Below are 15735 nucleotides of genomic sequence, written 5' to 3'. Positions count from 1 at the left end.
AGGAGAATCCAACGTCTCAGGGTACTGGAGTGTAATGAGTTTCTTTTCCTTTTTTGGGGGGTTCTTCTGCCAGGAACATCATGAACAACAAGGTGTTCTACCAGCACCCTAACCTGATGCGAGCTCTGGGCATGCACGAGACCGTCATGGAGGTGATGGTCAATGTGCTGGGCGGAGGTGGAGACTCCAAGGTGACGCTCCATTTTGTTTATGCTCCTCATCCTAGGGTTTATCAACTTAGCTCAGCGTTCCTTGTGACGTCTTACTGAACCCGAATGTCTCTCTCTCTCTCCCTTCCCAGGAGATCAGGTTCCCCCAGATGGTGACCAACTGCTGTCGTTTCCTCTGCTACTTCTGCCGCATCAGCCGTCAGAACCAGCGCTCCATGTTCGATCATCTCAGCTACCTGCTTCAGAACAGCGGCATTGGCCTGGGTCAGTACCTGTCGTCAGAACCGCCATGTTTTGTCTTCCCGTCATGTTGGAACCCAGTGGCTCAAGTCAACTTCCATTTAAATGTTGTTGTTGTTGCTCCGCCCCCAGGCATGCGTGGCTCCACCCCTTTGGATGTTGCCGCAGCCTCGTGCATCGACAACAACGAGCTGGCTCTGGCCCTGCAGGAACAGGATCTGGAGAAGGTCCGTTTTTCAGCTTCCGCTTAGCGATCGACATGGATACGCGTGAACGCAACCGCTGTTATGAAGCACCATCAGAGGCACCGAGCTAATGTAGTGTGGTCCATGTCTGTCCGGGCCGACCCTGACCTGTCTGTTTTGGGGCTGCAGGTGGTGACGTACCTGGCCGGCTGTGGGCTCCGGAGCTGCCCCATGCTGCTGTCCAAGGGGTACCCTGACATCGGCTGGAACCCCTGTGGAGGAGAGAGATACCTGGACTTCCTGCGTTTCGCTGTCTTTGTCAACGGTCAGTTCCGTCTATGACTGTTAGGGGAGTCAGGTGGCTGAGCGGTTAGGGAATCGGGCTAGTAATCTGAAGGTTGCCAGTTCGATTCCCAGCCATGCAAAATGACATTGTGTCCTTGGGCAAGGCACTTCATCCTACTTGCCTCGGGGGGAATGTCCCTGTACTTACTGTAGGTCGCTCTGGATAAGAGCGTCTGCTAAATGACTAAATGTACACTTTTTTGGGGTATTGAGCAACTGAGATTTGAACAAAGGAATCTATAGAGTTCAAGTTCCCGTGGGAAGCAGCGTCCAGAATCTCTGCGTTGACATTCACGGCGTCTGTGTCTCCCTCGCAGGAGAGAGTGTGGAGGAGAATGCCAACGTGGTGGTGCGCCTGCTCATCCGGCGCCCCGAGTGTTTCGGCCCTGCCCTGCGAGGGGAGGGGGGCGCCGGCCTGCTGGCCGCCATCGAGGAGGCCATCAAGATCTCCGAGGACCCGGCCAGGGACGGGCCCACGGTGAAGAAGGACAGGCGCTTCCCCATGTAAGATCTCCCTCAGAACAGCACTGTTTCAGTATAGACAGAGATAGGGCTGCACGATTATGGCCGAAATGATCATCACGATTATTTTGATCAATATTCAGATCACGATTAATTATCGCAATTATTTGTTGATTTTAGCCAAAACAAATTTTATTGTCACGTAGGCTAATTATAACTGCTTTCACATCCATATTGTGCTACATTCCTGCTAATTTACAAATATGTGCATCAAAATTAAAAAGGGCCTCTTATTCACCAAAATTCATTGCATCTCCTTAAAGAATAAATACAAATAAAACAATAAACAAAATTTAGCAAAATTTCAACAGGGCACTATTTTCTATTTTCCATTGTGTAAATATATTTTAGGAAGCAAAAAAAACCCCCAAAAAACGTTGATACTATGAACGGAATGACGCATTTTAAATATTGCTCGATCACACAAATTTGATCGTGGGAAGCCAAAATCGTGATTAAAATTCGATTAATTGTGCATCCCTAGACAGAGAGACATATCTCTCTTTTATGAGTTGAAGCCTTTATTGGTCTACTGTACTCAGTAGAGACACATTAGGGGGGGAAAGGAACCTGGGTGTTATTTACATTTGGGTGTTCCTTTGCACGTCCGGTAGGTTCGGTGGGGAGGAACAGCCGGAGGAGAATCGTATCCATCTGGGCAACGCCATCATGTCCTTCTACTCCGCCCTCATCGATCTGCTGGGCAGATGCGCTCCTGAAATGCATGTAAGCAGAAAGGCCGACGATCCCCTTCTTAAGCCTGGAGGGAAGAGGGGACATGTTTCTTCACGGGAGTGACTGACTGCTGTTTGTCCACAGTTGATCCAAGCGGGCAAGGGAGAGGCTCTGAGGATCAGGGCCATCCTGAGGTCTCTGGTGCCCATAGAGGACCTGGTGGGAGTCATCAGTCTCGCTGTCCAGATCCCTGCCTTTGGCAAAGGTTCGAAACAGAGCTGCTGGATATTATTATTATTATTAGTAGTAGTAGTATTATAGCTCTTAATGTTTGTTAACTCTTTATACACATTTATATGATAGATTTGAGTTGCTCTTCATGCTGTGCTGTATGTCCAGTGTACAGATCTCTCTCTGTCTCGATCTATTGACAGACGGACACACCATCGAGCCTAAGATGTCAGCCAGCTTCTGTCCGGACCACAAAGCTTCCATGGTGCTGTTCCTGGACAGAGTGTACGGTATCGATAACCAGGACTTCCTGCTCCACGTGCTGGAGGTGGGCTTCCTGCCCGACATGAGGGCCGCTGCTTCCCTGGACACGGTGAGCCTCACACTGAAAGAACCCGGAGTGTCTTCCTCACAACCACAGAACACTCCTGGTTTTTCTTAACAGAGTTGATTTCCTTGGCCTTTTCAGTGTTAAAGATGCAAGTTGTTGATGTGTTCTCAGCAAACTCTGAAGTGCTTTCCCCCTCCCTCCCCTCTAGTTGGCGTTCAGCACCACTGAGATGGCTCTGGCTCTGAACCGCTACCTGTGCTCTGCCGTGCTGCCTCTGCTCACCAAGTGCGCCCCTCTGTTTGCCGGCACGGACCACCGGGCCATCATGATCGACTCCATGCTGCACACCATCTACCGGCTCTCCCGCGGCCGTGCCCTCACCAAGGCCCAGAGGGACGTCATCGAGGAGTGCCTGATGTCCCTCTGCAGGTCAGCCACACAGCCCTCGCCCAGTGCTAACCAGGAGAGCTTCCACACACAGAAGTGCAAGCCTTAGCTAGGTTCTCTGTGGTGCTTCGGTCTAGTCGTTGGTCCAGTGTGCTCCAACTGTGTTCCTCTGCAGGTACCTCCTACCCTCCATGCTCCAGCACCTGCTCAGGAGGCTGGTGTTCGACGTGCCCATCCTCAACGAGTACGCCAAGATGCCCCTCAAGGTGAGGGAGAGCGGTCGTCTCTCTGACGCTGGTGGAGGGCGTCGCTTGTCCTTAAAACCCGACGCCGCCGCCACAACATTTTATTCGTTGTTCCGCACGCACGACAAAGCCCAGGGGTTTCGTAACTCTGTTTCCCTGTTCGGTTTCAGCTGTTGACCAATCACTACGAGCGTTGTTGGAAGTACTACTGCCTCCCCAATGGCTGGGCCAACTTCGGGGTGACTTCGGAGGAGGAGCTTCACCTCTCGCGCAAACTCTTCTGGGGCATCTTCGAGTCTCTTGCACACAAGGTGGGCCTCTGCTCGGCTGAGCGGTTAGGGAATCAGGCTATTAATCAGAAGGTTGCCGGTTCGATTCCCCGGCCGTGCAAATTACGTTGTGTCCTTGTGCAAGGCACTTCAGCCTACTTGCCTCGGGGAGAATGTCCCTGTACTTACTGTAAGTCGCTCTGGATAAGAGCGTCTGCTAAATGACTAAATGTAAATGTAATGTAATGCTCTGCCTCCAACAGCATGGGATTCCATCCAACATACTCCTAGGTTAGGTCGATTCTACTAGCATTAACTGGGGTAATTCCTGTCTTCGTATCTGTCTCTCTCCTTGCTCCCCTCTCTCCTTCTACGTTCCAGAAATTCGATGCCGAGCTGTTCAAGATTGCCATGCCCTGTATCTGTGCCATTGCTGGCGCTATTCCACCTGACTATGTAGACGCCAGCTTCTGTTCCAACACTGAGAAAAAGGCCTCGGTGGATGCTGAAGGCAATTTTGACCCCAAACCTGTGGAGACCACTAAGTAAGACATGATATCAATCATTAAAATTTATAAAAACAGATATGGTGCATTAACGTACACCTCGCATTGATCCTGTGATTGTCCCATTGCAGCACCATCATCCCAGAGAGACTGGACCCCTTCATCAACAAATTTGCAGAGCACACTCATGACAAGTGGGCCTTTGAAAAGGTCAGTCTGTCCTTGTGTCCTCCATAGAGGGCCATCCAGTGTTCTGGAGTATGACTGACTGACCGTGAGCATCATCCTGTGTCTGTTTTCAGATTCAGAGCAACTGGACCTACGGAGAAGTGCTGGATGAAAATGCCAAGACACACCCCATGCTCCGCCCCTACAAGACCTTCTCTGAGAAGGTGAGCACCTTTCAGGAACCAAAAAATAACAATTGTCTTCTCATTGCTACATGCAGTATTTCCTATATATGTACTGTTCAATTCATGTTTTTTTTATGAATTTCTGTGTGGTCCAGGACAAGGAGATCTACCGCTGGCCTATCAAGGAGTCCATCAAGGCCATGCTGGCTTGGGAGTGGACCCTGGAGAAGGCCAGGGATGGAGAGGTAGAGGTGGTGAAGCCCACCACCTCCACCCGCAAGATCTCCCAGACGGCTCAGGTAAACAGGGACAAATGCTTCTGTGGAAGTTTCAAACCATCAGTGTTCGTTTTGAATATAGTTCAGCCGCTGGTGCTATCTTTCTGTGTGGCTTGTCTCTGCAGGCTACATATGACCCCAGCCATGGCTACAGCCCTCAGCCTGTGGACATCTCTGCTATGGCCCTCTCCAGGGAACTGCAGGTACGTGACACACCATGACTTTACATGACATGACATTGCAGGTACACAATATCCTCACTTGCTCTCCCTCTCTCCAGTCCATGGCTGAACAGCTGGCTGAAAACTACCACAACACCTGGGGACGAAAGAAGAAGGTGGAACTCCAGGATAAAGGTGCGAGTGACGACTGTCAAAATGATCTTTTCTGTCGGGTGTGGTTGTCTGCTCGTAGTGTGTTGTTAGTTCAAGCTCTGTGGCTTGTTTAGGGGGCGGCACCCACCCCTTGCTGGTGCCCTACGACACCTTGACGGCCAAGGAGAAGGCCAGGGACAGAGAGAAGGCCCAGGACCTGCTCAAGTTCCTGCAGATGAATGGCTTTGCTGTCACCAGGTACCTAGACTCCTCCTCTATAAAACCCATGTGACCAGAAAGAGGTTCAAGCCTTCACATCTTCTGTTTTTCTCTCTCTTTCTCTCTCTCTCTCTCTCTCTCTCTCTCTCTCTCTCTCTCTCTCTCTCTCTCTCTCTCTCTCTCTCTCTCTCTCTCTCTCTCTCTCTCTCTCTCTCTCTCTCTCTCTCTCTCTCTATCTATCTATCTATCTCTCTGTCTCTTTCTCTCTCTCTCTCTCTCTCCCTCTCTCGCTCTCTGTCTTTCTCTCTCTTTGTTCTTCAGGGGCCTGAAGGACATGGAGCAAGACATCTCCTCCATCGAGAAGCGTTTTGCCTACGGCTTCCTCCAGAAGCTTCTCAAGTGGATGGACATCGCCCAGGAGTTCATTGCCCATCTCGGTACTGTTGTGAGCGGGAGTAGGGGGAAAGAAACGTCATGAACATGCTCAGTTGCCTACTCTACCATCCTTGGTTGATTTGGTTGTCTCTGTCTCTGTCCTCAGAGGCTGTGGTTAGCAGTGGCAGGGTGGAAAAGTCCCCACATGAACAGGAGATCAAGTTCTTTGCCAAAGTGAGACAGTAACAGCAGGAACACTTCTCATTACCCAGACTAGCAGACTGTGAAACAGCTTTGGAAACAACTGCATCATGAATTACGAACATCATAAAACAAAGCATTTTTTAGTTAGTATAATAGTTAATTTGCCTACATTAAGACTTGTTGCATTCAACCACGTAACATAATACTTCTAAAATTGTCTGCCTCTCTGTTTGTCCGCGTCCTAGATTCTGTTGCCGCTAGTGAACCAGTACTTCAAGAACCACTGCCTATATTTCCTGTCCACACCTGCTAAAATCCTGGGCAGTGGAGGCATCTCGTCCAACAAGGAGAAAGAAATGATAGCAAGGTCAGTTGCCAAACAGTCTCAACAAACCGTTCCAATGAGGATAATCCCCTTTTCTCCCTGTCCTTCAGGTGTGTGTACTGTAAACTGTGTACCATGAACCTTGAATCCAATATCTGGCTTGTGTCAGTATCTGTTTGCAGCTCCTCCATCTCCTTCCTCACTCCGTAGAAACCTCCTTAATTTCATTGACCTCCCTTTTTGCTTTGACCTCACCCTCCCTTCTCCTCCATCTTTCCTGCCCTACTTTGCCCCCCTCCCTTACCTTACCTCCCCTCTTCTCTCCCCCTCCCTCAGTATCTTCTGTAAGTTGGCAGCTCTGGTGAGACACAGAGTTTCTCTTTTTGGTAAGGAAACCTGCATGATGGTCTAACACTTCCATCCTCTGTCTCCACTCTCTTCAACTTTCCATCTTCTGGTTTAATTCTCACCCCCCCCCCCTCCCCACCCTCCTTTTCTAACCATCCTCTCCCTACTCTAGCTCTGCTTCTGCTATGCCTGGTTGTCCTAGCTGCTCCTCCTCTCGTATGTCAGCTCTGCGTAGCTCTGTGTAGCCCTGCGTAGCTCTGTGTAGCTCTGTGTAGCTCTGTGCAGCTCTGGGTGTCTGGTGGTCACTGGCAGTGCAGAGAAGCAGCATGAGTGTTTGTGTCACTGCTGGAGCCTCTGCGTTGGCTCCTCCACGGCGTGTTGTGATTGGCTGACCTGAGGCAACTCTGTAGACGCTTCACCTGCGTTCGTCCATCCACCACCATAGCAGCGTGACATCACTCCCACAGAACGACACGCCGTCACCTGGGTTACAGACAGGCCTAGCAGGACGTGACCAACAAGCAGATATTTTGTTGTTATTAATCCAAGTTGTTTCGTTTAAAGTTGTCTAGTGTATTTTGTTGCAGACTTGTGTGTGTGTGTGTGATTCAGGTTTGGGGGGATGGTTACTGTTTTTGGGGGGGGGGGGGGGGGGGGGGTCTTAGCGTCAGTGTTGGTGGTGTTACCGTGGTAACGAAGCGGCTCTGTTTGATCTTCAGGAACGGACGCTGGTGCAGTGGTCAACTGTCTGCACATCCTGTCGCGGTCACTCGATGCCAGGTAGCATATTCACCTCTACTGGATGTAGTTAGTTCCTTTTTATAGCAATTTTTTTCCCCACAGATGTAATAAGTTTCTCTCTCTCCAAGCAGGTGTATAACCTCTATGTCTGTCTCTTAGGACGGTGATGAAATCAGGCCCTGAGATTGTGAAGGCAGGGCTGCGCCAGTTCTTTGAGAGCGCTGCGGACGATATTGAGAAGATGGTGGAGAACCTCAAACTAGGCAAGGTGTCCAGTCGGAACCAGGTGAGGTACATCCCTCCTGTCGTCTTTATTAGTAGTTTCTCCCTGGGCCGTACACTGAGGTATGTGTGTGTGTGTGCAGGTGAAGGGCGTGTCCCAGAACATCAACTACACCACCATTGCGTTGCTCCCTGTGCTCACCTCCCTGTTCGACCACATCGCCCAGCACCAGTTTGGAGATGATGTCATCCGTGAGTTGGCCTCACATTGAAGCAACAATCAAAGACATAAATAATAATAAATAATAATAATAATTGTATTTGTAATGCACCCTATATTAAGCTAAATCTCAAAGACACTATTTTAATGCTGTCTCTACACATCTCTCTCTCACTCTCTCTCTCTGACCCCCCCAGTGGATGACTTGCAGATATCATGCTACCGCATCATGTGCAGTATCTACTCTCTGGGCACTGTGAAGACTCCACATGCAGAGAAGTAAGTTGACGTGCTTTCTCTCTCTGCTGGAGGTCTGTGTGTGTGTGTGTGTGTGGCTGTAGAGGTTGGGGTGTCCAGTGTGAGATGGTGATGGTGCTGTGTGTGTGTGTGTGTCCTGCAGACAGAGGCCAGCCCTGGGAGAGTGTCTGGCCCACCTGGCTGCGGCCATGCCTGTGGCCTACCTGGAGCCTGCTCTAAACGAGTTCAACGCCTACTCTGTCTACACAACCAAGACCCCCCGGGAGAGAGCCAGTGAGTCACCGCTACCTCAACCTCTCTCGCCCCCCCTTCTCTTCATGTCGATTTGTATTATGTAACGCACATATCCGGTCCCTGATGTTGTAGTCACTCTGTCCAATGCCCACATTTTAAAGTGTGTTATCGAATCAGTGATCTTATTCACTCTAATCTCCTCCTCCTCAGTTCTGGGCCTTCCTAACCAGGTGGAAGAGCTGTGCACAGACATCCCAGAGCTGGAAGTTTTGATGAAGGAGATCGGGCACCTGGCAGAGTCTGGCGCCCGCTACACCGAGATGCCCCACGTGATCGAGATCACCCTGCCCATGCTGTGTAACTACCTGCCCCGCTGGTGGGAGAGGGGGCTGGAGAACTTCCCTGACCTGGAGGACCAGATCTGCACAAACGTCACCTCTGAACAACTCAACCAGCTGCTGGGCAGCATCATGAAGATCGTGGTCAACAACCTGGGCATTGACGAGGCCTCCTGGATGAAGAGACTGGCAGGTGACTGTGTGTTTTTCAGTCCCACGTCACGTCAACATTTACATTTACATTTAGTAATTTAGCAGACGCTCTTATCCAGAGTGACTTACAGTAAGTACAGGGACATTCCCCCGAGGCAAGTAGGGTGAAGTGCCTTGCCCAAGGACACAACGTCAGTTGGCATGACCGGAATCGAACTGGCAACCTTCGGATTACTAGCCCGACTCCCTCACCGCTCAGCCAACTGACTCCCAGGTCAAGGTCATGGGTTTGGGTTTGAGACTGTTTGTGAGCCCTTAACCAAAGACAATTTACTTTCATTACATGATAGACAATATTAAATTTTGTTATTGAATTGAAAATTCCCCCTTCAGACATCTTTATTATATTTAGTTCAACCAGGGGGAGGACCTTGAGGGATTTAATCATTGACACTGACCCCTGTGTGTGTGTGTGTGTGTGTGTGTGTGTGCGTGTGTGTGTGTGTGCGTGTGTGTGTGTGTGTGTGCGCCAGTGTTCGCCCAGCCCATCGTGAGCAGGGCGATGCCCGAGATGCTCAAGTCCCACTTCATCCCCACCATGGAGAAGCTGAAGAAGCGGGCAGGGAAGGTGGTGGCCGAGGAGGACCACCTGCGCCTGGAGGGCAAGACGGAGGTGGACAGCGAGGAGGGCACCATCAGGGACGAGTTTGCAGTGCTCTGCAGGGACCTGTACGCCCTCTACCCCCTCCTCATCCGTTATGTGGACAACAACAGGTACTTTATGGTTAGCCATGCCTGGTTTCTGGTGTAGCCATACCCACTCACACCTTCATACAAACTCAATGACAGGGTTTCTTACTAGATTTTCTATCTGGACAGTACAGTGAGGAGTCGTTTCTTTTCAATAAAGCCCACTTTTATGAAAAGATGTTCAGCGCTAAGTAGCGCTGGCAGCCATGGGAGGGCACCTCCCGGAGGCCCAGTCCGATGCTGCTCTGGTTCTGCATGTCGAGCCACACACACAGAACCCAGGAGCTGTGAGACCCTGACGAATCCCTCGCCAACGCTCTCCGCGTTGCCACGGCCACCAGGGCTCCTCACAAGCGCAGGGACTTCCTCTTGGGGGCGGAGTCTCCGGAGCTCTCGGTGTCGGCCTTCCTCTTCCTCTGACCAGAGGGGGCGCTCTGAGCCGGCTCCGCCGTCCCAGAAGGCTCTGCTTCTGCGCGACCCGCCCTCCCTCCTGGGCGGAGCCTGATGTGACACATCAGGGACAAGCCCAGACGGCCGTCTCTCTCGTAGTGGGAAAGCCTCCACTTGTCCTTCACGAGATCCCCGCGACTGCTGAAGATCGGGGAGCAGACCAGGAACGGGAAGTCCTGATTGGCCAAGACATGAGTCCCAGGGTTGGCCTGAAGCACCAGCTGGCGGTAGTTGTCAGGGTGGAGGGGTATGGGATAGATGATGTTGTTGTGGCGGTAGCGGAGGCGGTGAGCGCGCGGCAGGAAATGAGGTTCCTTGTTCTCGTCGTGGTGGCAGAAGCCAGTGCCAGGCCCGTACCAAAAGGTCGGTACTGTGTAGTCGAGATTTCCACACCCCACAACTTGTGGCATGAAGGCATGCTTGAGCATGGAGAACAAGCGCACTCCTTGAGACGTCCTCAAAGGCACGATCCCCAGGTTGTAAAGTTCCATATGCAGAGTCTGAGGCTCGGTGAAGTCTGGAGACATGGCCTTCATTTTCAAGGACATTATTTCAGTAATTCTAGGTGGACTCGACATCTTGGAGAGAGAGAAAAAAACTTGTAGTGGGCTGTACTATTCGCAAGGCAGTTGTGATATGAAGTAACTTTTCTGACTTTGTCTCTCAAAATCCTAATTGCCATGGAAACGATTAAACATTTAAATTAAACATTCCGTATACAGTATCTGTTCCGAGGAAGGGCATTGTGACACGCTCATGACATCACAGGATTATGCAATTTTAAGCACTGAATTAAGATGGAGGATGCATCATTAAATAGATAAATGAATGAATGAATGAATACATAAATGACCAACTGACTCAGAAACAAGATCTGAATATACAGACCCTTTCCCCTTAAACAAATTAAAACACATTTCCATACACACACAAGCCCTGTTAACATGTTGTGTAACAGCTGTTAACATGACCTGGGTGGTGTTGTGTAACAGCTGTTAACATGACCTGGGTGGTGTTGTGTAACAGGTGGTAACATGTCCTGGGTGGTGTTGTGTAACAGCTGTTAACATGACCTGGGTGGTGTTGTGTAACAAGTGGTAACATGACCTGGGTGGTGTTGTGTAACAGGTGTTAACATGACCTGGGTGGTGTTGTGTAACAGGTGGTAACATGTCCTGGGTGGTGTTGTGTAACAGGTGGTAACATGACCTGGGTGGTGTTGTGTAACAGCTGTTAACATGACCTGGGTGGTGTTGTGTAACAGCTGTTAACATGTCCTGGGTGGTGTTGTGTAAGGGAGTCAGGTGGCTGAGCGGTGAGGGAATCGGGCTAGTAATCCGAAGGTTGCCAGTTCGATTCCCAGTCATGCCAACTGACGTTGTGTCCTTGGGAAAGGCACTTCACCCTACTTGCCTCGGGGGAATGTCCCTGTACTTACTGTAAGTCGCTCTGGATAAGAGCGTCTGCTAAATGACTAAATGTAAATGTAAATGTGTAACAGGGCACGATGGCTGACCTGTCCTGACCCTGATGCAGAGGACCTCTTCAGGATGGTCGGAGAGGTCTTCATCTTCTGGTCCAAGTCACATGTGAGTCCCCTCCCTCCCTCTCCCCTCCCCCTCTTTCCTTCTTCCGTTCTCTGTCCTCCCACCTCTTATTGCGTCTTTCGTTCCTTTAATTCTTCAGAACTTTAAGCGTGAGGAGCAGAACTTTGTGGTGATGAACGAGATCAACAACATGTCCTTCCTCACTGCTGACAGTAAGAGCAAGATGAGCAAGGTGAGAGCTGACACACACTACTAATGTCCTCATATAGTGTATACATAAACTGTACACACACACACCACAAACCTAACATAAATATTAAGGGTTTCATTTACATAAATAATGTATTGCTTATTTTCTAAACAAACATTTTTAAATGTTGTAATGCTTCCTAGTCCTGAGGACCTGTTCCATAGAGGGGCCCTGTACGTGTTACGTAATTCATTCAACATCTCTACTTCCTGGTCCCAGGCGACCAATCGGGTTTCATCCCCTGGTCTCAGGCCTACTGCAGGAATGGTGTTAACTGTGTTCTCTCTCTGTGTTCTGTGTTGGTGACGGCGCGGGGCCGCTAGTCCGGAGATGCAGAGGTTAGACTGTGTGTGTGCACGAGCGCTGTGCTGACCGCATGGCACACCTGGGAATGAGGGGGCTGTTCATCAATCAGAATCTGAATCTGAATTCGGTTTATTCGCCATGTAGCTCTCCTGCTGATTAGTGCGCAGCTACAAAACGCTGACACCCAGCCTCTGATGTTCCCTCACACGCACACACACACACGTATACACCTGCAGCGGTCGTGTGTGTGTGTGAGAGGTGGGGGTCTGGAAAAGCTTGATGAACGCTCTCTAGCGTAGGTTGTAGTGACGTGACGGTGGGGGGTCCATGGCGCTCGGCTCCGCGGCCAGCCCAGACCAGTCGAGTCTGGAGTGTGACGCCCGCCGCAGCCGAGTCTCATCGCCCTCACTCTGAGTTTGACTGGTTTGCCTTCCTCCAGGTGGTTCCTGATGGGCTCCTGGCCAAGGCTGTGCACACCCTACCCTGATTCAGGGTGCTGCTGATGTGTTGTTTGATTTTTCAGCTTTGGTGATGATGTTCCTACGCAGGGGGTTCAGGGCGGAGGGGGGAGGGTGGGGGGCTCGGTTCTGTCACATTCCCCATCAGCGTCCATGACAACGTCAGTATCGTAACCTCCTCACCACCAATCTATCCACTCTCACTCCACCAATGACCAGGAAATTAAGAGACTGCCTTTCAGCTGGTGCATCATGGGAATTAGAGTCTTCATCATCTTCAGCTAGAACTCCATCACATTCACTAATATATACCTGATTTTGCCCCTCCCTTTCTAATTCAACTAGAATGTCACTAAGAGGAGGCAGACTGACACAGAAGGGGTTTAACATCTTCATATCTTACCTTACTTACTAAATGTTATACAAGTTAGTAAAGTCTTTAGAATCCACCTCCTCTCCCATGCTGTGAGTTGGTCATTACTGGAAAAACTTCTGTTATCTGATCACTGCAGCACCTCACTCTGCTATCTGTCTATACAAGACACACACACACCACACACACACACCCTGCAAACAAACACACACACACACCACACACACACACCCTGCAAACAAACACACACTGCACACACACACACGCACACACACCCAAACACGGCACAGTGACTGAGGAAGGTGCTGAGAGGCCAGACAATAGTCAGTAATGAGCTCTGGCAAGGCCAGGACAGGAGAGTGAGCTGAACCCTGTAGCACTGTGCTTCTCTTGGTGTGCTGTGCTGGGGGTGGGCTTCTCCACACTACACCACTAACAGTGAGCATCGTGTGACACTACTGTATCCAAAGCACGATTTGTGCTAACACCCATAAGCACAAGCTGCACTTTAGAGACGAGAGTGTGACCTGGAAGATGTAGTTGGATTTGTAGTGTTTTTAAATCATCTTCTGACTTTCCGCATGTTCTTTTGTGTAACTTTTTTCCCAACACCCCCTATTTATTACTACATTCATACACCAGCTCACTTTATAATATCACTATGACCTGTGTTCATAACAGCCCCATCATTGACTCATGTTAGACTACTTTTTGGTGTTTATAAGAAAGAGGACTTATAGAAAATAAATATATCACATTTGCAAAAGGTAAGTCCCCACAACAGAACATCTTTAATGAGACTCCACCCACTCTGATCCAGGTCGCAGTAGCATCAGGTTGGTGTTAGACACCCACTGGAATGGTACGGTCTGACCCCACCGTCTCTTCCTAGGCTGGAGGCTCGGATGTGGAGCGTACCAAGAAGAAGCGCAGGGGGGACCGCTACTCGGTGCAGACCTCCCTCATCGTGGCGGCCTTGAAGAAGCTTCTGCCCATCGGCCTGAACATGTGCTCCCCCGCGGACCAGGAACTGATCAACCTGGCTAAGATCAGATACTCTCTGGTACAATGCTGCAGAACTGCTTCTGACCTTCTGCAATGTTATCGTTGGACTGTCAGATATAATAGATCTAAAGCCTCCCAGCTTTGACCCAGGGGGGTCATCATTTAGGTCGTCATTTCATCATTTGTGACTGGCTGTCCTCTGTCCCTTACTTTGTTCTCTCACAGAAAGACACGGACGAGGAGGTGAGGGAGTTCCTGCAGAACAACCTTCACCTGCAGGGCAAGGTGAGAAGATCTCTCTCTATCTCTCTCCATCCATCGCTCCCTCTTGGAGCAGCTTGTCTGTGTGGCCAGTGGTGTGGGCGCAGAGTGGGCAGCCGCTGATGACTGTGCCTTGGGGACCCTCTAGGTGGAGGACCCGTCCATGCGCTGGCAGATGGCCCTGTACAAGGAGACATGTGGGAGGGCCGAGGACGCAGAAGACCCAGTGAAGGTGGTGAAGAGGGTCCAGGAAGTGTCAGCTGTCCTTTACCACATAGAGGTGGTGAGTAGAAGCACACACACACACACCATGAACCATGACAGTAACAAGGCCTGGAACTACTCTGCCTCCAACCGCCTGTTTTTCCTCTCCTTCTTCCTCTCTTTCCTTCTCTCTTTCCTTCTCTCTTTCTCTCTCACAGACAGAGCGTCCGTATAAGTCGAAGAAGATGGTGTGGCACAAGCTGCTGTCCAAACAGCGTCGCAGAGCAGTGGTGGCCTGCTTCAGAATGAGTCCACTCTACAATATCCCTAGGTGAGGATCTTCCTCACCCGTAACTCTCGCCTCACCCTTCTTCCTGACACGGACCTCCCTCCTCAACCCTCGTCCTCCCCCCCTTCAGTCCTAACTCTCTATCCTTTCCTCCTCAGCCCAAACTCTCTATCCTTACTTCCTGACTTCCTAACTCCATCCACAGGTGACGGTCTTCTCCAGCCAATGAAGGACCTGTCCACAAAACCCATTAGCCAATAAAGGTTCTAAATTAGGGTTCCTCTCTCCTTCTGTCTCCATCAGGCATAGAGGATCCAACATGTTCCTGAACGGATACAAGCGTAACTGGCTGGAGAACGAGGGCTACTCCTTTGAGGACAGGATGATTGACGACCTCTCTGTAAGCTCTCTTGTCTTGCAGTGTTTTGATAGAAGTGAAGGAACATTCTAGAAGTGAAGGAACATTCTAGAAGGGAAGGAACATTCTAGAAGTGAACGAACATTCTAGAATGGAAGGAACATTCTAGAAGGGAAGGAACATTCTAGAAGTGAACGAACATTTTAGAATGGAAGGAACATTCTAGAAGGGAAGGAACATTCTAGAAATGTTTCACAAAGCCCCCCCTAACCCTCCATCCCCCCATCGTCATGTTTAGAAAGCCATGGAGCAGGAAGAGGAGGAAGAGGAGGAGACGGAGACGAAGCCAGACCCTCTCCACCAGCTCATCCTTCATTTCAGCCGCACGGCTCTCACAGAGAAGAGGTGAGACACGCGCACGGCTCATGCTTGTTAAAGCCATAGAGGTCATTCCGTCAGTTGTTAGAAAAGGGTTCATGTGTTTTGCTGTTTCATTGCAGTAAACTGGATGTTGACCACCTGTATATGTCATATGCTGACATTATGGCAAAGGTGAGGGTTTTTCTTCTGGTTATGACATTACAGTGTACTATGCTGTCATTAGAGAGATCTAACGAGAGCGCTTCCCCCCATCCCCATTCTTCCCTTCTTTCCCCCTTTCCTGTCTTTACTCTCTCTCTCTCTCTCTCTCTCTCTCTCTCTCTCTCTCTCTCTCTCTCTCTCTCTCTCTCTCTCTCTCCCTCCCCCCACCCCCCATTCCTTCTCTCCCTCTCTCTCTCTCTCTCTCTCCAGAGCT

General features: G+C 50.2%; 1 protein-coding gene across 1 annotated transcript in view; it reads left to right on the top strand.

The window, feature by feature from the left end:
* The window catches only part of ryr1b (ryanodine receptor 1b (skeletal)), a 55625-nt gene that overhangs the window by 27950 nt on the left and 11940 nt on the right, over positions 1-15735 (top strand). The window contains exons 41-79 of the mRNA XM_067246752.1: positions 74-191; positions 302-434; positions 543-637; positions 785-920; positions 1258-1444; positions 2077-2188; positions 2282-2402; positions 2572-2741; positions 2908-3128; positions 3262-3352; positions 3502-3642; positions 3982-4145; positions 4238-4316; positions 4409-4498; positions 4615-4758; positions 4863-4940; positions 5018-5093; positions 5186-5309; positions 5592-5707; positions 5812-5879; positions 6095-6216; positions 6511-6560; positions 7242-7302; positions 7423-7549; positions 7629-7737; positions 7903-7984; positions 8106-8236; positions 8408-8728; positions 9222-9462; positions 11390-11477; positions 11575-11667; positions 12009-12023; positions 13715-13885; positions 14053-14112; positions 14237-14371; positions 14511-14623; positions 14885-14981; positions 15238-15344; positions 15440-15491. Coding sequence (XP_067102853.1) covers positions 74-191; positions 302-434; positions 543-637; positions 785-920; positions 1258-1444; positions 2077-2188; positions 2282-2402; positions 2572-2741; positions 2908-3128; positions 3262-3352; positions 3502-3642; positions 3982-4145; positions 4238-4316; positions 4409-4498; positions 4615-4758; positions 4863-4940; positions 5018-5093; positions 5186-5309; positions 5592-5707; positions 5812-5879; positions 6095-6216; positions 6511-6560; positions 7242-7302; positions 7423-7549; positions 7629-7737; positions 7903-7984; positions 8106-8236; positions 8408-8728; positions 9222-9462; positions 11390-11477; positions 11575-11667; positions 12009-12023; positions 13715-13885; positions 14053-14112; positions 14237-14371; positions 14511-14623; positions 14885-14981; positions 15238-15344; positions 15440-15491 — 4639 coding nt within the window. The remainder of the gene's footprint in view (positions 1-73; positions 192-301; positions 435-542; positions 638-784; positions 921-1257; positions 1445-2076; positions 2189-2281; positions 2403-2571; positions 2742-2907; positions 3129-3261; positions 3353-3501; positions 3643-3981; positions 4146-4237; positions 4317-4408; positions 4499-4614; positions 4759-4862; positions 4941-5017; positions 5094-5185; positions 5310-5591; positions 5708-5811; positions 5880-6094; positions 6217-6510; positions 6561-7241; positions 7303-7422; positions 7550-7628; positions 7738-7902; positions 7985-8105; positions 8237-8407; positions 8729-9221; positions 9463-11389; positions 11478-11574; positions 11668-12008; positions 12024-13714; positions 13886-14052; positions 14113-14236; positions 14372-14510; positions 14624-14884; positions 14982-15237; positions 15345-15439; positions 15492-15735) is intronic.

The sequence above is a fragment of the Osmerus mordax genome, chromosome 11 (assembly GCF_038355195.1).
Source record: "Osmerus mordax isolate fOsmMor3 chromosome 11, fOsmMor3.pri, whole genome shotgun sequence".
Classification (NCBI taxonomy): Eukaryota; Metazoa; Chordata; class Actinopteri; order Osmeriformes; family Osmeridae; genus Osmerus; species Osmerus mordax.
This window is presented reverse-complemented; position numbering and strand designations above follow the sequence as displayed.